Consider the following 16,384-nt stretch of genomic DNA (forward strand, 5'->3'; position numbering starts at 1 on the left):
TAATTTACAACGCCATTTGAAGTAAAAGCAAGCTGGGAGGTTAATCTCAGATAAAAGATTATGAAAAGTACCTTCTTTTTCTCGTTTTTGTTCAACCAAGTGGGTTTATTCAGGTTTGGAGTTTTGACCCTATGATTCAGACCAACGCCTCAAGGGTAAGGTGATCATCAAACCTGGAAACCCCCTCAATTTTCTGTCCAGTGTCCCAAATGATTGGTCCATGCTAGTTTTCAAGAAAAGCTCAGCATTTTAGAGCCTCCAATCTTCATGGGTCAATATTCAATCATCAAATTTCATTTTTTTTTTGTTCAGTGAAAAAAATTATTTATTCTAACAAGAAAAACAAATAACATGAGGGCAAAAAAATCCAATTTGAATATATAGAATATTACTTGGCCAAAAAATATATAAAATATAAAATAAAAGAATAAGTAATTGAAATGGTTTACAACTGGATACGAGCACAGGGTTCGAACCTAATTCAAACCAAACGCTCATGTGCAAAACAAAAAATTCCCATGAATGTGGCATAATGCACGCCTGATCAGTGACAACAATCAATCAAACTACTGGAGAAGTTGACCCAAGGCCAAGAGAAAAGAGAAAAGTAAAGAGGTCAGACTTTTAAAAGGAAACATGACGAAGAAAAAATTAAAAATCCATTTTTCCAAGGTAAATTACTAAATATAGTAACTGTTTGTACAAGAAAGTTTTTTGGTACAAACTGAAAAACCATTTATGTTTCCATCTTCTTCTGAACAAAAAAGAAAAGAAGCCTCTGCGTCAGTTAGAAAAGAAACCAAAACTTCTCAATTAGCAGAAAAAGAAAAGGAAAGATGATCAACACTCAATGAAAAATCATTGGATACCCACCAACAATACATGATAAATTCTTCTTTATGAAGCTCAACCTCTGACAGTTACAAATACCATCTTTCCCTTTCCAATATATCATTGTCTCTGCTTCTCTACCCTTTCAAAAACCTGTTCTTGAACTCTTCTTGAGTAGTAATATTATTTTCAGGGCAACACAAAAAAAAAAAAAAAAGAACAATTATGGTTGGAAAAAGAATAGAGCTGTTTATGCTCTACACAGAGACAAAAGTTCTTCACTTTCGTTGTATTTTGTTTTGTTGGCTTTGATAAATTTGCAAAGCCAGACAAAGGTAAGCTCACATTCTCTCCTGACACACCCAAAGCTTCAGAATACTAAAAAAAAAAAACAAATCTTTGTCTTGGAAAAGTACCATTCATTCTTCCAAGAGCACTATTCATTTTGTTGCTTTCTTACAGGCACTTTGTTTGGGATTTTCTGGTCATCACAAGAGCCTCTACCAAGCTGCAGCATTTTTAGCCAAATAATCACCTTGTAGTTGAAAGTTGAAAGCCCAGAAAACTGCTTAACAATTGTTCTTATTGGGGATAATTGCTTTAATGGATTTTGCAGAATTTGGAAAAGTGTTGTCTTGGGTTGACTCAGAACTAGTTATGATATTGTGCTGGCGAATTTTAAGTTTAGAGATAGAGGCTTGAGTTGGTTAAAGCTGTTGCCTTTCAGTTTTCTTCTTTCTTTTTGTTTCTACGTTTTGAACTTTTGGCTCAAATGAATTTTGGTTTGTTTGGTTTTGTACTAATTCTGTCACTCTTCTTCAAGCATTTTACTTGTCAACTACCCAATACAGATGAGTTTTATGTCTCCGATTTCTTGAAGAAGATGGGCTCGAACTCTTACTTGTCCTACAACTTCTCTGATTTTGTCTGTTCATGGGAAGGAGTGCACTGTGATACCAAGAAGGAGAACGTTATTGGGTTAAAGGCTTCAGGTTTAGGTCTCTCTGGTTTGATTCCTGATACCACCATTGGAAAGCTAACTCAGCTTCAGTCGTTGGATCTTAGTAATAACAATATCACCTCTTTGCCTTCAGATTTGTGGGGTTTAGGCTCACTTAAGAGTCTTAATCTCTCCTCTAATAAGATTTCAGGGTCTCTCCCTAACAATATTGGCAACTTTGGTCTGCTTGAAGTTATTGATCTTTCTGGCAATAATTTCTCTGGGGAAATTCCGGCAGCTATAAGCTCCCTAGTTAGTTTGCAAGTTCTTAAACTTGCTGGAAATGGATTTCAATGGAGCATTCCAACAGGAATTCTAAGTTGCCAGTCTTTGGTTTCATTTGATATCTCTTCAAATCGTCTAAATGGTTCCTTGCCAGATGGTTTTGGTGCAGCATTTCCTAAGCTCAAAACTGTAAACCTTGCTGGAAATGAGATTTATGGCCGGGACACGGATTTTGTTGAAATGAAGTCTCTTACAAGCCTTAACATTTCCGGGAACTTGTTTAAGGGTTCGGTTATGGGTGTGTTTCAGGGGCAGCTAAAGGTGATTGACCTCAGCAAGAACCAGTTTCAAGGTCCCATTTCTCAGGTACAATTCAATTCTACTGACAAGTGGTCTCATTTGGTTTATCTAGACTTGTCTGAGAATCAGCTTAGTGGAGAAATTTTCCTAAATCTGAGTCAAGCTCAGAATCTTAGACATCTTAATCTTGCGTATAATAGATTTGCTAGACAGAAATTCCCAAGAATTGAAATGCTTTTTGGTTTAGAGTATCTCAATTTGTCTAAAACCGGCCTCATTGGTCATATTCCTGGTGAAATTTCACAACTGAGTAATTTACATACACTAGATGTTTCATCTAACCATCTTACTGGCCAAATTCCATCACTGGCCAACAAAAGCCTCAGAATACTTGATGTTTCACACAACAATTTGAGTGGAGAGGTTCCTAAATATCTCTTAGAAAAACTCCCACGGATGAAGAGATACAACTTCTCTTGCAACAACTTAACCCTTTGTTCTTCAGGGTTCTCCCCTGAGACCTTCGAGACAGCCTTTTATGGCTCATTGAACAGCTGTCCAATTGCCGCAAATCCTGTCCTTTTCAAAAGAAGAACCAATAGACATTGGGGGTTTAAGCTTGCCTTAGCTTTAACCCTCTCCATGGTCTGCTTGCTTGCTGGGTTGCTATTCCTAGCCTTCGGTTGCAGAAGGAAGTCCAGGATATGGGTAGTTAAGCAATCCTCATATAAAGAGGAACAGAATATTTCAGGGCCTTTTTGCTTCCAAACTGATTCGACCACTTGGGTGGCTGATGTTAAGCAGGCAACATCAGTCCCGGTAGTGATTTTTGAGAAACCACTCTTAAATATCACATTTGCAGACCTCTTGTCTGCAACTTCAAATTTTGATCGAGGCACACTATTAGCAGAAGGAAAATTTGGGCCTGTTTATAGAGGGTTTCTGCCTGGTGGAATTCATGTAGCTGTTAAAGTTTTGGTTCATGGATCAACATTGACAGAACAAGAAGCTGCAAGAAAGCTTGAGTATCTTGGTCGAATCAAACACCCCAATCTTGTTCCATTAACTGGATATTGCTTGGCTGGGGATCAAAGGATTGCTATCTATGATTACATGGAGAAGGGGAATTTGCAGAATTTGCTGCATGACTTGCCACTTGGTGTTCAGGCAACGGAGGACTGGAGCACTGATACCTGGGAAGAAGAGAACAATGGGATACAAAATTTTGGCTCTGAAGGGTTGTTAACAACCTGGGAAATTCGACACAGAATAGCCCTTGGCACTGCTAGAGCACTGGCATTTCTTCATCATGGCTGTTCACCTCCAATAATCCACAGAGATGTTAAAGCTAGTAGTGTTTATCTTGACTTAAATTTGGAGCCTAGATTATCTGATTTTGGATTGGCCAAGATTTTTGGAACTGGTCTAGAGGATGAAATTGCCCGTGGGTCACCGGGATATGTACTACCACCAGAATTTTCTCAGCTCCAATGTGATGCCCCTACACCAAAATCTGATGTATATTGCTTCGGTGTTGTTTTGTTTGAGCTAATCACAGGGAAAAAGTCAATTGGAGATGATTATCCAGAGGAGCAAGAAGCAAATTTAGTGAGTTGGGTTAGAGGATTGGTGAGAAAGAACCAAGGTTCAAAAGCTATTGATCCTAAAATTCATGATACAGGGCCACATTACCAAATGCAGGAGGCCCTCAAGATTGGTTATCTGTGCACAGCTGATCTTCCTACCAAGCGACCAAGCATGCAACAGATTGTTGGCCTTCTCAAGGATATTGAGCCCAGAGCTCCTCAATGAAAAACAACGAATATAAGTTGCCCTCTTTTTTTTTTTCCTTCTAAAGTTGTTATTTTGCTACCATGGGAGGAGATGTACAGTAATCATTAAATTATGTCTTGGACTCTGATATCTTTCTCTAGATCACTTTTCCAATGTTGGCATTATCGTTTAATTTATAATTTTATATACACTAGTTTGATCCTTAAAACTTGAAGGCAGAATTCTCCTTTCAAGTTTTTTTTATCCTCTTGGCAGTTGGCACTCATTATGCTTTATCATTTATACAAAAAAATCAATCTGAAACCTGTGTTATTATTAAACAAGTGAAGTGATGGAGTCTTGACTTGTGTTTCTTTGTCCCTCAAATTGCCAAGCTTTGAATGCTTTGCTCTGGCAATTGCGGCTTTTGGTTTCCCTGGAGACAGATGCTTATGCTTTTTAGGATAAGCAAACCCTGAATACTACTGTTCACATTCCTCAAAGGTATTTTTTTAGCAGTTATTTTTTTCTGGAGAGAGATTCCAACCACAATTTGTTAGATGTATACGCCTAAACTGCTAATAATTGAAGATGAGCTGCTTGTTCATGAACATTTTCAAATGCTTGAGAATTTCCTACCATACTAGATAGATATTATCATGATGCATTTTTTGCTCTTTATTGTATGATATTAACATCCCATGATATTTCTGGTAATGTCAACTGATATTTCTAGATAATTTCCAAATAGGCAGCTTAATTGAGTTGATTTTAAAGCATCTTTTGTGACTTTTACTTTCAGCATTTGAGAAGGATGGAAAAGGAAAACACTCCTCTTCTGTCCTATTTAAATTATTGAGACAAATTCCAGGAAAAACCAAGAAGGTTGTTTTACACTGGCAATGTAAAGGTTAAAAAGAAGAAGAGAAATATAATTAAGAAATCGATGCATTGTTATAAATTTATCAAGTATTCACCCAAAGTGGAGAAAGCAAGCTTCTGCCAATGCACTTTTGCAATGTGTAGAAAGTTATCCTCCAGAAAGAAAAGAATAGGTCCATTTTTTGCTTTACTTAACATCATGGGTTGGTGTAGAAAAAGCTGTCCGTTTGCATGCTAGAATTTCCACACCCACTTGGACTTTTAGCATCATAAAAAATTGGTATAAGATCATTTAAATCTGTTGAAAAGATGTTTAGACTCCAAAATTCATGCATCAATGGGTGGGTGTAATGATTGTGCCCAATTCCCAAACTCTTATTACTTCCAGGACTAAATGCAACCATATCTTTAGACTATTCTCTCCTGTCAATTTATGAGTTTAATACATATTCAAGAATTGGCTGTCAGTTACCCTTTGGAATAGAAGACTATTTTTACTTAATTCTGCTGCTTCATTGCTTTTCTTTTTAGTATAGACAAGCAAATTAGGAACTAGCTTTTTAGAGTAGAGTGCAGCATAGATATATACATGTTGTTTAGAATAATCTTGCCTGGCAGTATCCTTCCAGGGGCTGGTGCTTCCTAAATTTTTTTGTTGACTCAAAATTATAAAGCCATGAAAGTGAAGGGATGAGTAACACTGTACTATTTTTACCAACAGCTTTCTATCTCTAACCCTTTCAGAAATAACTTTTTGACCCAAGAATGAATATGCTGTGTATAATTCCATTCCATAAAAATTTGACAAATGTAGTCTTTTATAATTCTGTCCTTGCAGAAACAAAAGGGTTGCATATATATTCTTTCTTCAGCACAATGATTCTTGCACAGGCTGTTAACATTTGCTTGGAAAAGAATATTAAGAAGGATGCAGCTTTTTCACATCTGCTAACCTTAGCTTATGATTGTTGGTTGCATAAGAGTTTTCACGGGACTTCCTTTTTTTTCACCTTCTGACAACCCACTCAGGCACTCGCTTTCACAGTCAAGGTCTGCTAAAAATGGATCCCTTTTCCTCAATATCTTTATCATTATCTCTGCATATCCTCCAGGATGGCTACTCAGATGCTCTCACATTTTTGTTGCTGCTAGCTATTGTAACATATGATAAAGATGAATCAATTGGTAGACTTCATTGACACAAACAGATCAATTCTCATTTATTTTTCTGTGTGTTTCTTAACACTTTCTCTTTTATAGTTGTGGATTACAAGTGGGAGGTAAGCATTAGATTAGCATATTTGTTGCAGTTTCAGAGCAAGAATAAAGCCATATTCCAAGAATATATGTAAACTCCATGGACCCTTACAACCCATATCCCTTAGCATCCGGTCATCTCCTCCCGACATGATAGCTTTACAACATAATTATCCCCCCAAAAAAGAACACATCTTGGCAAAAGAAGACGTGAACCATTAAAATTGAGTGTTTAAAAGAATCACAGGCCAATCATTAATTCCAGAAAAAAGGAATTGAATAAAGAAATAGATCCCCCCAAAAAAATCAACACAAGAAATTAACAATCTGTTCCCTTTATCTAAACAGAAATAGAATGGTGAGATAAACTAAAGGCTAAGCAATCCTACGGCCAGGACAGATTCTTCGGCTTAACCATGGTTAAGAGAAATGAAGCTCCTTTCCTTTGCCAACTCGTCAAAACTGGGAATAAAGGAGCCAGTTACCGCCATTAAGTGTTTCCTAGGTGAGAAAGAGAGAAAGATGTCTGACGAGGAACATCACTTTGAGTCAAAGGCGGACGCTGGAGCCTCAAAGACCTACCCTCAGCAAGCTGGTACCATTCGCAAGAATGGCTACATCGTCATCAAGGCTCGTCCTTGCAAGGTCTTTAGCTTAATTATCTTCTTTATCAACTTGAATCTGGGTTTTTGTTTCTTTTTCGATATTTCATGGTTATATTTTGGTTCTGTTAATGGGTACTCCTGTTTTCCTGTTTTATTTCAGGGTGTTTGATTTGCCTTGGTACTTTTTCTCAAAACCTGGATACTATCGAGTCTTTTTCTAACTAATAAAGGAATTGTAAAGTCTGTGCTCATTGATGTATAGACAGATTAGTTTACACTTTTCGCCAGCATATTTTTTATGACATTAATTCCTTGGATTAGGCAAATTCCTTTAGTTGAACAAACATTCCCTTGGTACAACCGTATTTTCTGTTCATTCTGGTAACTAAAAGGGTCTGCTTTCTTTGTTTCTGTATAAGTGGTTCACGTTTGCTGTCTTCAAATTCATAATTTGTTTGTTTGGCACTCTTTCCCCAAATTAAAACAGGTTGTAGAAGTTTCAACTTCGAAAACTGGAAAACATGGACATGCAAAGTGCCACTTTGTGGGCATTGATATCTTTAATGGGAAGAAATTTGAAGATATTGTTCCGTCATCCCACAACTGTGATGTAATTTTATAACTCATAACCCTTACCCCCTCTCAATCCACTCCTTTCTTCTGCATAAGCAGCTAATTTACTCATTTTCTATCTTCTTTCACAGGTTCCCCATGTTAATCGTATTGACTATCAGCTGATTGATATATCTGAAGATGGTTTTGTAAGTTTTCTTTATGCATGTGTTAATAACTAGATACCTTTTCTTTTATAGGTTCAAATGCTTAGCTTTATATGTGAATCAAATCTGGCATAACTATCAGAAAGATGTCAGTTGAATTATACTGATTAACTGAATGGACTCTATTGTCCTGTAGGTGAGTCTCTTAACTGACAATGGAAACACCAAGGATGACCTGAGGCTTCCCACCGATGAAAATCTGCTAAGCCAGGTATATCATTAAGGATAGTTTAAGTTTCTGCAGCCATTCTTATATTTTTAACCCACTTTATCGTTGAGCAATTTATTTCTTTGTTTACTCTTTCGTGTTTACAGATTAAAGATGGGTTTGCTGCAGGAAAGGACCTTGTGGTGACAGTCATGACTGCAATGGGAGAGGAGCAGATTTGTGCTCTTAAGGACATTGGTCCTAAAAATTGAATATATGCTGCTATAGCTTTATTTGCTTATAAAGGGTTTTATGTACTATGCGTGTATGCAACATGGTATTTTAACATTGAAATCTTAAAGTTAGTGGACGACTGAGGCGAGTTGGACGAACTCTGGTGTAATCTGACATTACCGAAATATCTATAAATCCTTCATTTTGAATTTGATAAATTTAACATTTCTTTCAATGTTCTGTACATTTATGTCACAATGTATATGCTAATAGCCTAATACAAAAAAAAAAAAAAAACAGAAACTTATGATTAGGATAACTTGCTCCCATCAACAGTGCCGTAGATGTAGGAAGCAAATCCCCAGAAGGTTATGAACAGAGAGAGGATCTTGAAGCCGCTCATCGGGTCATGTAATAGTATGACAGCAGCAATACTTGTGAGTGGTACCCTTACTGAATTAAGAACACCAGCCATCACAGTGGAAGCCAAGAAAAGCACAGCAGTGCCTCCTAGCACACCCAACTGAAAAGTGATTGCACCCCAAATAAGAACCAGATTATACGCAGTTTCCCCACCCTTGAAAGTTTTAGACTCAGATACCATTCCTTGAAAATCCTTGTTCACTATGACCCCAATAGAGGTAAACACAAAGGCAAAGAATGAAACCATGACCTGTTGCTCCAAAACAACATGGAAGGACCTTCTACCTAAGAACGTCACAAAAACCAACTCTGAGAGAGCAAAGATAAGGCCATGGAGTGCTGAGGCCAAGATATCCCATACAAAACCCCAAATGTATTGGCTGTTAGTGACACTATCGTATTTGTCTGAATCTGAATCCAATGCAATTAAGGTCATAGCAGCAGTTATTATCACAATAGCATTTATCATTGAAGCATTCAGTTTGTTCTTCACAATCAAGAAACCAAACAGTGCAGAAAACACTAGGGATGATGATGCCAAAAGAGATGCAGTTGATGCCGGGAGATAGGCATAGGCATATGCATACATGAGATTATCAGCAGCACTTAAAAACCCCAGAAAAACGTAAGAAAGGAAAATATATAAGTTGAGAGGAGTAGGGGAAGTTTTGAAGAAGAGGTAGGTAGGAAATAAGATCAAAGCAGGTATAGGCCATCCAGCAACTGCTACCCATGAAATGATCCACTTGCTTGTTCCCCCATTAGCATAATAGACTCGAGATAGAAGGCTTGAAGCAGGAAATGCCACAAGCATACCCAAACTGCTTAGAAATAGAAGAATCCAATGTGAAATTGGCTTGCTTTGGTATGCTTCCCAAGCCACAGTCTGAAACTTGGAAACCCATTCCAACAGTGAAAAAGAACTTCCTGATGAGACCTCCTCCTTCATTCTATCTCCTAAAATGAATCAAGAAACACATGATTAAAAGAAGAAATGGAAATTCAATTTCTTCCTCTTCAATTCTAAATCTTAGACAACCAGACAAACTGAAAGACACTGAAACAAACAACAAAAACGACCAAACCCTTAAAAAAAATGGAAAAACAGAGAAAAACACGGTAACTTTAGACAACCCATACTGAATTAGAACTAGAAAACATGAAGAACTTTATTAACCCCTAGAAAATCCAACAATAATTGTACTGAAGAAAAAGAGCCAGTCTGAGACGTACACAGATGAAAGAACGAACCTTCCTCGAGTAGCAGTTCTTGCATCTAGGGCCAGAGATGACACGGTTTCCAGGTTCCAACGTTTATGGAATTCTGGTTTGACGTGAATGAAATATCTAATACTATATTGATTATTAATGTGTGGCTGAAAAGCATCGGACAAAGGTTAGGTAAGCGCCGGCCAATGACCAAGATTGCACCACATCATAATTAGATAACGGGTCCTGACGGTACAATATTCGGTGGCCAAAGATCAACATTGAGATTCATGTTCCAATTGTAGCTTTCTATTTTGCTGAAATTTTGAAGGATACAGTATCTGGTGGGCAAATCCCCATGTATAGACGGCCATACGCTAAAGGCTAAAGCCAATATGAAATATACCTTGACTAGCATGAACACCCTTTGCAGTTGCAGATACTCCTAGCTAAGTTAGAATTCTGCTTTTTTTTTTTTTAATTATACATTAATTATTGAATCAAATAATCGTATCATCAATGTAAACTTTCTTAATTATTTTACCTACAAACATTGGTATCCTTATTTTTCATTCTAAAATCTTCGATCTATTATTTTTTACTTTTTATTTTATTTTTATTTTATACTATCCTCTTGGCTCAAAACAAATCAAACATGTCAATTGATTATTAAAATTTTTTTTATATGTAATTAATTGACATATTATTAAAATTGATATTTAAAAATTACAATAGCTTATACACAAAATATAATCCTGTTTATGCAGGATTGACAAGTTTTTCTTCACTCAAATTATTGATGCAACTTCTGGGCTGATGGTGGACACCCCACACTGACTACATAGGTTTGACTCCCTCTTTTCCCTTGTGTTTGGTTTTAATCCTGTATTGGGCCTCTGGCCTGTCAAAATTATATCTAAAAATTTCTTCCATTGGATTTGGAGGTGGGAGGGGCCCACAGGCCCATATTGAATATTCTGGGCTTTTAATTCTTTTTTTTCTCAAGAGACAATTGGGCCTGACCATTACTAAATACAAAAATAATAGGGATGAAGGATTTATTTTGTTGTAAGAAACATGAATGAATTAATTATAAAATAATACGATAGGCAGCATGTCGAGCTTCATCAACGATGACTAAATTTTTAACAAAAAAAGAAAGTTCATTAAACACTACGTAATTAACTTCGTAATGACTAAAACTATTACAATAATAATTATTATTAAATCAAACAAAAACGTCAATACACTTTTTTTTTTTTTTAAACACGTGAAACATACGTTGATATTCAAGATTTTTCATCAACTTTTTGTAATTAGAGGCCAGAAGGAGTACTACAGGATTAGTCACATGGTGATTTTTAATCATTGAGATAACAATTGTGATATCTAGTTTAATTTTTAACTTATAGATATTAAGTCTTTTTTCGCAAAAAATAATTCATCTATGAAAGTTTACAATTCAATCAAAATATTTGAATGTACCCCAATATATCTAGAAAAACTAAAAATTTATTTTCCTTAACTATCTTGAATAATGACTCTAACTCTTGTTTTTCCGGAGTTGTCCAATACCAAACCATCCATGTTCAATTTATACCATTCATCATTACGAGGGTTCCACTTAATGGACATAAAAGATTACAACAAAGCTCAAACTCCTCTCTAATACATCGTAAAGAATCCAACAATTTTCGTAGTCGTTAATTTCATCAAATCAACGATCTCAGTGATTTACTTAAAATTTCTTCTATTTCTTTCGAGCCAAATCTCCATGAAACTTATTCCTATATTACTAGATGTAATGAATTATGATGCGCTTTTACTAAAAATCCAAGAAGATTCCAACACCATATCAAATATGGACCTCCCAACCAGGAAAAAGTCTTAATAAAAATAAAATTAATAAAAATAAAAATTTTATTTAAAATTATTAAGAAATAATCGGATATGTAATAATATTTTAAAATTTGTATTGATGATTTATATATAAACGTTTGACCAAAAGAGAATATAGGCTCCGTTTTGTTTGAAAAAATATTTTTTATTTTTTGTTTTTTGAAAAACATATTTGATTACTAAAAATAAAAGTTATTTTTTAAAATTTAAAAATAAATAAAAAATATTTAATAATAATAATATTATTATAATTTAATTATAAATAATATATTTATTAATTAATGATGTTAAAAAATGTTTAAATATGATAACTTGTAAAATACAAAAAATAATATATATAATTTATTTTCACAATTAAAAATATTTTTTGTTTTCATATTTCAATCAATTTTTATTTTTTGTTTTTTAAAAATTTATTTTTATTTTTAATTATCAAAAATATTTTTACTCATTTCTTTTAATTTTTTAAAAAATAAAATAAAAAATAACTCTAATTTCTAAAACTAAGTATTACTTAAAATTTTAATTTTACAATAATTTTTGTCTTATCATTCATAAATTCAGGTGGACCGTTAATAGGGCCCAATTTTCGATGTTGGGGGAACAAGAATCCAAACAAAAAAATACTATACAAAAATAAAAAAAAAACAATAAAGGAGCACTGATGTCTAGAACAACAGTCCGAGTAACTGAAAATACCCCGCGAAATGCCGTGAATCAAAGGAAAGCGTCAAAGTCAACAAAATAAACGGCCATCCCCTCACCTAAAGTAACGACGAAATCAACGGCGTTTTCGTTACACAGAAAAACCACCTGGGACAAAAAGGACAAGTCAAAGACACATATACCCTTTCTCTCCTTTCACTCTCTTTCTTTTAAAGAAACCGACCCCTTCTCTCTCCTAATCTATTCCGATGACGTTTCGTCTTATAAATATTATTAAAACGACACGTACCGTTTTTTCTCGGTCTGAAACCAAAAGAAAGTATCGGATTTTTCTGGAAAGAACAGAAACGAGAGTCGTTTGCTTACTTTACTCTCTTTCTCTGAAGAAATATCGGGCATGGCTGAGACTGAGAGCCAAGCGCAGCATACGAAACGACATGAGGAACAGCAAAACGACGATTTAGGAGGAGAAGAGGAGGAAGAGGAAGAAGAAGAAGAAGGAGTGAGTCGAGTTAGTGAGTCACAAGATGGTGCTGAGTTGAGAGACTCGCAATTGGAAACCCTAACGAATGATGATCCTTGTAGTGGTAAGTTTTTGTTTTTTTTTTTTTTTTTTTGTGAGTGTTTTATGGAAGAATTTCGGGTTATTTCTTTTCTATTTGTTAAAGTAAGATTTTTTTTTCTATGGTGGAATTGTTTTGAACGAGTATGTATGTGATGATCACTCAGGGTTACAGGAGAATCCTACTTCAGAATCAAAGGAAGGAGCTGAGTTTAAGGTTAGGACTTTACTTTTTAGCTTTCATTTCTTTTTTTTTTTTTAATTTTGAAAATTTTAGAGTATGGCCTTATATTGTTCTTATTTTGTTCTGATTGCTTGAACTCCACACTTTCTATTTGTGTTATTCTATGCGTAGTTTGGTTTGTTATAGGTATTGATTATCATACCCAATTCATCACAGTGCTTTTAGGGGGCGTCTGTTCTATACAAGGAAATTAAAATTAGATTTCATTTAAGATGTATGGATTGATGACTTTGTTGCCTTGAAGTTTTTCTTTTTATGCCATCAGTGCCCTGACATTTGTTATTGAATAAGTACTTTACACTTCGAAGAATGTGCTGAGTGACACATAGAGTGCTTATGTTCTCTCATTTTCCCCTTGCTATCATGCACGGTAGTGTTTTTCATTTTAAGGATGTCAGAGGTTCATGAAATGACTGTTAATTAAGGATTAAAATTATTGTTGTTGTTATTGATTGTCTTAGTGTTGAGGTCATCAGTCTTGCGGTAAACAGACTAGTTAAAGCCTTTGGAATTTGCAAGTTAGAATGCCCAACCACTCTGTAAGGGTTTGCATTCACACACACACAAACACCGTTGGTTCAGTAAAGTTGAATTATAGGATGTGGTAGCACCTCATATCCTGTTTGCTCCTTTGTTATTAAAGCCAATTGAGACCAAATCTCTTGCTGGCTTCATTAATCATCTTTGTCAAACATTAGTATTACTCGTAGATTGAGCTTCACCAGAAACATTCTTGACTGCCTCAGTGGCCATCAATTTTTCTGGGATCTGCACATCTTATCAATTCAGTCTCTCCTACAAAAAAAATTTAAAAGTACTAGAAAAGATAGAGGCTATATGAACAATTAAATTTCTATGTGATTGAATTGTTCTTTCAATTGAGTTCTTCTTTGTTTAATTTTCTTAGGAGCAAGTTAAGATAGCCCAGCGGGAAATTTCACCTAGTCTGGCTGTCCAGGGTACGGAAGCTCCAACACAAAATCAGCTTCAGTCATCAGTTTCTCCAACTTCTTTGCTACAACTGTCACCAACTTCTGTTAAACAAGCTATATCATCTTCTCCCACTCCAACTCTACCCGAAAAAAGCCTTTCAGATCAGAAGGTCAATGGTGCATCCGTGCCCAAGGCTAACCAGCAAAAACCTTCTAATCTTAAAACGTTATCTGTTGTTCCCATTGTGAAGACACCAGTATCTGATGGTTACAATTGGCGGAAATATGGTCAGAAGCAAGTGAAGAGTCCTAAAGGTTCTCGAAGCTATTATAAATGCACATTCTCTGATTGTTGGGCCAAAAAGATAGAATGCTCTGACCACACAGGCCATTTGATAGAGATTGTTAATAAAGGCATGCACGGTCATGAACCACCAAGGAAAAAAAACTTTACAAGGGAAAGTAAGATTGTATCATCTGCTATGCCTATTTCTCAGAGACCCATTACAGAACAGCCCAATATAAGACCTAATGATTCTGATCCATCCACATCTTCTAAAGAATCTGTACTGGAAACAACTGTAAATCCTGAAAGAAAACGACAGTGTTCAAGTGGCTCCGATTGGAATGGTGATGTGCAAGTGAAGAAAGACCTTTTGAGTGACCCAGAGCAGAAAAAAAGGCAGGTTTTCTGTGAATTTCTCTCTCTTTGCCTTTGTTTTTTCTTTTCATGTCATACATACATATGTATGTGTGTATTGTGTATTATTAATTGAAAAGCCTGTATGCGAATCTGGTTTTAATAGTTTCTCATTTTTTGATAACCAGGATGAAGAAAGGCAATGCAGTTTGTTCTGATTCTGTCCTAAAAATTGGGAAGAAACCTAAATTTTTTGTGCACGCAGCTGGTGATGTAGGAATCTCAGGTGATGGATACAGATGGCGAAAATATGGACAGAAAATGGTGAAGGGAAATCCTAATCCCAGGTGCCTGTTCACTTCTTAGTAATTTTTTTTTTTTAAAGGTTCTACTATTTTATCCATTTAAACAATTACTCAATGTATTTGGCTGCGTTGTCTACATATTATTGTAATTTTATGTTATGGTGGACCCTCGAGGTTTACTACATTATCTTCGTTTCATTGGAATATCGGAACAGCCAGTCATTTTAACAATGGAGTTTGATGACAATTAGTACTACAAAGTTCCCATGGTCTTTGTCCTTGCCTTTAGTCTCAACACTCGTTGCCCTTCTACTGTACTTCGCAAGCCATGTAGGTTCAATTTGTTTTTACCATGTTGTTCTGTACATCTCTCCCAAACCTATGGGAAGCATTTCTTGAGGCAGATGTTCACTAGTATGCATCTTTGAGGCTTTTTTTTCTCAGGATGACCGATTTGGAAGCCTTACAAATTCATTTCTTTAACTCAGTTGTTACGCTCCAATTTGCTTCAACATGTATGCATTCTATTGGTTTTATTCTGATCTTTTGATTGATGAATGTTTTCTAGGAACTACTATAGATGCACCTTTGCTGGGTGTCCTGTTCGTAAGCATATTGAGACAGCTGTAAATAATACAAATGCCGTCATTATAACATATAGAGGTGTTCATGACCATGACATGCCCGTACCAAAGAAGCGACATGGCCTACAAAGTGCTCCTCTTGTTGCTGCTGCTGCTTCTGCTTCTATGAACAACTTACAACTTAAAAAAGCCGATGGAGTGCAAAACCAAGTTACATCAACCCAGCGGTCAGTGGGTACAGAAGGTGAATTGACTTGTGAGGTCCTAGACCTTGGAGGTGAGAAGGCGATGGAATCAGCTCGAACGCTTCTGAGTATCGGATTTGAAATCAAGCCATGCCGAACTTAATTGGCTTTTGTGTTGTTAACACCAGGCATGTCTCCAAATAAATTATTGAAGGATCAGGTTTGATTTTTAACACTTTTAGTTCTTTGTTATCGCTCTGGTTTCCGGTTAGGCTGTATATTTTCTGTTGTATTCCCTCTCAATATTTTTGGAACAAGGCTATAGTAGTAGAAACAATATAGATTTGGTCGGCAATCCCTTTTCCTTGTGATCTTAGTTGAAAGTTGGAACCATGTTCCAGATTGCTCCATTTTTTTATTGGCCAATGTTAAACCTCCCTTGGTTTTTGGTTTACCAAAAACAGTTGCTTCGAAGTTCAAGCCATTCCTTTGATCTGACAAAAATCATGATCTCACTTTGGGACTAGGGTCATTGTTCATCTTTCTTGGTAAGGACGAGAACATTTTTTTTTTTTTTTAATGTTATCCCAAAAAAAAACAAAAGGGAAACAGACAAAGCATCAATCAAGCCATTATCCCCCCCCCCCCCCCAAAAAAAAAAAAACATCATTGGTAATATTGGGTCCAACAGAATAAGCATG

At 35.7% G+C, this 16,384-nt stretch overlaps 3 protein-coding genes and 1 pseudogene across 6 annotated transcripts; 3 read left to right on the forward strand and 1 right to left on the reverse strand.

The window, feature by feature from the left end:
• Window positions 1–702: 702 nt before the first annotated feature.
• Window positions 703–4,392, forward strand: LOC111300433 (putative LRR receptor-like serine/threonine-protein kinase At2g24230 pseudogene; annotated as a pseudogene). The gene is made up of 2 exons (XR_016329791.1): window positions 703–1,166; window positions 1,294–4,392. The product of XR_016329791.1 is annotated as a putative LRR receptor-like serine/threonine-protein kinase At2g24230 pseudogene (transcript).
• Window positions 4,393–6,461: 2,069 nt separating this feature from the next.
• LOC111299362 (eukaryotic translation initiation factor 5A-like) lies at window positions 6,462–8,252 on the forward strand. Of its 2 annotated transcripts, none has more exons than XM_022894514.2 (5): window positions 6,462–6,913; window positions 7,361–7,483; window positions 7,578–7,634; window positions 7,789–7,863; window positions 7,990–8,252. In XM_022894514.2, exons 1-5 carry the CDS (start codon window positions 6,698–6,700, stop codon window positions 8,005–8,007), a joined length of 489 nt encoding a protein of 162 aa, XP_022750249.1. In that variant the 5' UTR covers window positions 6,462–6,697; the 3' UTR covers window positions 8,008–8,252. The 2 variants fall into 2 exon arrangements, with proteins under 2 accessions (XP_022750249.1, XP_022750248.1); XM_022894513.2 differs by having other exon boundaries at window positions 6,530–6,913; window positions 7,968–8,252.
• LOC111299360 (putative purine permease 5) lies at window positions 8,216–10,087 on the reverse strand. 2 transcript variants are annotated; one of them, XM_022894511.2, is made up of 2 exons: window positions 9,709–10,087; window positions 8,216–9,414 (listed from the first exon to the last, which is right to left on the reverse strand). In XM_022894511.2, exons 1-2 carry the CDS (start codon window positions 9,731–9,733, stop codon window positions 8,345–8,347), a joined length of 1,095 nt encoding a protein of 364 aa, XP_022750246.2. In that variant the 5' UTR covers window positions 9,734–10,087; the 3' UTR covers window positions 8,216–8,344. The 2 variants fall into 2 exon arrangements, with proteins under 2 accessions (XP_022750246.2, XP_022750247.2); XM_022894512.2 differs by having other exon boundaries at window positions 9,691–10,084.
• Window positions 10,088–12,473: 2,386 nt separating this feature from the next.
• On the forward strand, window positions 12,474–16,093 carry LOC111299363 (putative WRKY transcription factor 32). Its single transcript, XM_022894515.2, has 5 exons — window positions 12,474–12,818; window positions 12,961–13,010; window positions 13,945–14,651; window positions 14,798–14,956; window positions 15,483–16,093. Exons 1-5 carry the CDS (start codon window positions 12,629–12,631, stop codon window positions 15,844–15,846), a joined length of 1,470 nt encoding a protein of 489 aa, XP_022750250.2. The 5' UTR covers window positions 12,474–12,628; the 3' UTR covers window positions 15,847–16,093.
• Window positions 16,094–16,384: the final 291 nt, after the last annotated feature.

This window comes from Durio zibethinus, chromosome 18, assembly GCF_047325235.1.
Source record: "Durio zibethinus cultivar Kanyao isolate XHJ-2024 chromosome 18, ASM4732523v1, whole genome shotgun sequence".
NCBI classification, from domain to species: domain Eukaryota; kingdom Viridiplantae; phylum Streptophyta; class Magnoliopsida; order Malvales; family Malvaceae; genus Durio; species Durio zibethinus.

Coding starts and splice junctions, on each gene's coding strand:
- LOC111299362 (XM_022894513.2), top strand. CDS start 6,698: ATGAAGCTCCTTTCCTTTGCCAACTCGTCAAAACTGGGAATAAAGGAG. Junction 7,484..7,577: donor CGTCATCCCACAACTGTGAT/GTAATTTTATAA, acceptor CTTCTTTCACAG/GTTCCCCATGTTAATCGTAT. Junction 7,635..7,788: donor ATATATCTGAAGATGGTTTT/GTAAGTTTTCTT, acceptor ATTGTCCTGTAG/GTGAGTCTCTTAACTGACAA.
- LOC111299360 (XM_022894511.2), bottom strand. CDS start 9,733: ATGCAAGAACTGCTACTCGAGGAAG. Junction 9,415..9,708: donor AGAACTGCTACTCGAGGAAG/GTTCGTTCTTTC, acceptor GATTCATTTTAG/GAGATAGAATGAAGGAGGAG.
- LOC111299363 (XM_022894515.2), top strand. CDS start 12,629: ATGGCTGAGACTGAGAGCCAAGCGCAGCATACGAAACGACATGAGGAA. Junction 12,819..12,960: donor GAATGATGATCCTTGTAGTG/GTAAGTTTTTGT, acceptor ATGATCACTCAG/GGTTACAGGAGAATCCTACT. Junction 13,011..13,944: donor AGGAAGGAGCTGAGTTTAAG/GTTAGGACTTTA, acceptor TAATTTTCTTAG/GAGCAAGTTAAGATAGCCCA.